The sequence below is a fragment of the Nicotiana sylvestris genome, chromosome 2 (assembly GCF_000393655.2).
Source record: "Nicotiana sylvestris chromosome 2, ASM39365v2, whole genome shotgun sequence".
Taxonomy (NCBI): domain Eukaryota; kingdom Viridiplantae; phylum Streptophyta; class Magnoliopsida; order Solanales; family Solanaceae; genus Nicotiana; species Nicotiana sylvestris.
The window spans coordinates 208,333,575-208,335,932 of NC_091058.1; the positions used below are offsets into that span (position 1 = coordinate 208,333,575).

General features: G+C 45.0%; 1 protein-coding gene across 1 annotated transcript; it reads right to left on the reverse strand.

Annotated features, from left to right (window-relative positions):
* Positions 1–263: 263 nt before the first annotated feature.
* On the reverse strand, positions 264–1,714 carry LOC104236412 (uncharacterized). Its single transcript, XM_009790328.2, has 2 exons — positions 1,363–1,714; positions 264–1,144 (listed from the first exon to the last, which is right to left on the reverse strand). The coding sequence occupies exons 1-2, from the start codon at positions 1,712–1,714 to the stop codon at positions 264–266; spliced, it is 1,233 nt and encodes a 410-aa protein (XP_009788630.2).
* Positions 1,715–2,358: the final 644 nt, after the last annotated feature.

Here is a 2,358-nt window from a genome sequence, read left to right on the forward strand (position 1 = left end):
AAGTTCATCATCAGTAAAGGAGATTCTGTTTTCCTCGAAAAATCTATTGGCCATCTTCTCCAACTCATTCACTGTGGTCTTCTCTGAGACATGTGCCTCGTTTAAGGTTTTGATTAGTACACGTGCATGCTCTTTTGAGTGTAGGAGCAGAGATAGTAGAGAAATTTGGGAAGGAGTCTTTCTTAGCTGTTCAATGATTGAGTAGTCATGAACTTTCATCTTTTTCAAAAACTCTTCTGCCTCTTCTTTCGTGACAGATTTCTTTATTGGCAATTATCCCTCTCTGATTTCTTGGCCTTCCTCAACTCCTCTGGAGAGTAACACCTCCCTGATCGAGTCAAACCTCCAGTTTCCCCCACTTTTTCTATGATTTCCTTGCCTTTGTATGTCATCACAGGTTTGTTGTAGTTCCAAGGAATGGTTTTTGTATTTGTCACAGGGGGTTGCATGGTAGGTTTGATTATGATCGGCTCTGTTATACCGTTTGTACTACCCTGTTTCTGCCTTGTGATGGGGTGGCCTCCAAGGACATACAACCTTGGGCTTGGAACATTAGAGCGAACTTCCAATCTCGTGACCTTGGGAACAAATAAAGTTACATTTTCTGAACTCGGGGCACCTTTCAAAAACAATGGCACATCTTGGATCGGACTTACATCCCATTTGGTTCCCTCTTGAATTGTTCCCACGGTCATCTCTGCCCGATTAAACGTCCTGCATTCCAGATCTCGTCCAATCATTCCTACATATTGAACATCGTTATGTGCTGGTAATGGGTTGTTTGTAACATTGGGATGTTCTTCGCCATTTGTTACCACAATTAACTTTTCAGTGATGAGTCTTTCTATAGCTCTTTTTAGAGTCCAACAGTCATCCGTGTTATGCCCCGGGGCACCTGAATGATATTCACATCTAGCATTTGCTTGAAATCCATGTGAATCGGGATGCATATGGTGGGGAGAATTGGGTCCAATCACGCCCATCTGTTTCAGCTTCCGGAAAAGACTAGAGTATAGTGCAGCCAATGGGGTGAATTTTTCCACCGGCCTCTGCTCTCGACCGTAATCCTGCCTGGGACGAGCATTGTAGAGTGCCCGAAAATTTTGTTGCTGAGGTCGGGGGCCCTTCGAGCTGGTGCCTATACCTGTTGATTGGGAAGCCGAGTATATGATTGAGCATTGAACAATATATATTGCGGTGGGCCCACAGAGTATTGAGGAATCGGCGGGGGATAATAATGTTGAGGGTAGCTGGATTGCCCCTGCTGAACTTGCACATAATGGTGCGATGCCCCTCTTTTAAACTCCCTAGATCCCGAAGCCATCATGGACCCTTCATCTCTCTTCTTTCTATTTGCCAAACCTCCCGACCCAGTTTGGATAGCTTGGGTGGTGGCTTTGATAGCAGCTTGACTTATAATTCTACCGGTCTTGAGTCCATTTTCGACCATCTCCCCTATTTTGATTGCTTCTGCAAAAGGTCTACCTATCGCGGACATCATGTTCTGAAAGTAATCAGGCTCTTGAGCTTCCAGAAAAATAGTGATCAACTCGTGGTTATCCATGGGTGACTTAACTCTAGCCGCTTGCTCCCTCCACTTGATGGCATATTCCCTAAAACTTTTGGTCGGCTTTTTCTTCATATTGGACAAATAATTACGATCCGGTGCAATATCAATGTTGTATTGGAATTGCTTGACGAAGGCTTGGGCCATGTCATCCCAGACATGCTAGTGAGAGATGTCCTGGTCAATGAACCACTCAGAGGCTACCCCTATAAGACTTTCTCCAAAATATGCCATCAACAATTCTTCTCTTCCGCCTGCACCCCTCAGCTGGTTGCAATACCTTTCAAGTGGGTGATAAGGTCGTCGTGTCCATCATACTTCTCGAATTTTGGGGTCTTGAAACCTAGTGGCAAATGGATGTAAGGGAATATACACAGATCATTGAACGAGACACTTTTGTGACCACCTATTCCTTGTATGTTCTTTATGTTTTGTTCAAGACTTTTCACTTTCCTGGCCATCTCATCCGGCTCACTTGTCTTTGTAGGCTTTTCATTTTCCACTGGTGACTCGTACTAAGGAATCTGATTGTAGGGAGCTGAGGCCCTGAAAGCCATATTTAGGGAGTAGTCTTGGCCATCATAAACCTGAGGTAGTGACTCGTTGTTGGGTCTCGTCACAGGTGGTGGTGGTGGTATTGTATATACTGGTGCGCCAGACACAACTAGAGGGATGTTCCTAAATGGTGCGACTAGAGGTTGCATATTAAAAGTACCAGGGGCAGCATAGAGGCTGTAGTTTGGCACATACGCTGGTGGTAGAATGGGATCGCTCGTTGCATGGAGCGGTGT

What these genes read in the sequence shown, in the direction of transcription:
- LOC104236412 (XM_009790328.2), bottom strand. Translation starts at nt 1,714, where the DNA reads ATGGCCCAAGCCTTCGTCAAGCAATTCCAATACAACATTGATATTGCA. An exon ending in TATCCAAACTGGGTCGGGAG is followed by an intron (nt 1,145 to 1,362) that starts GTTTGGCAAATA and finishes CCCAATCAACAG; the next exon opens with GTATAGGCACCAGCTCGAAG.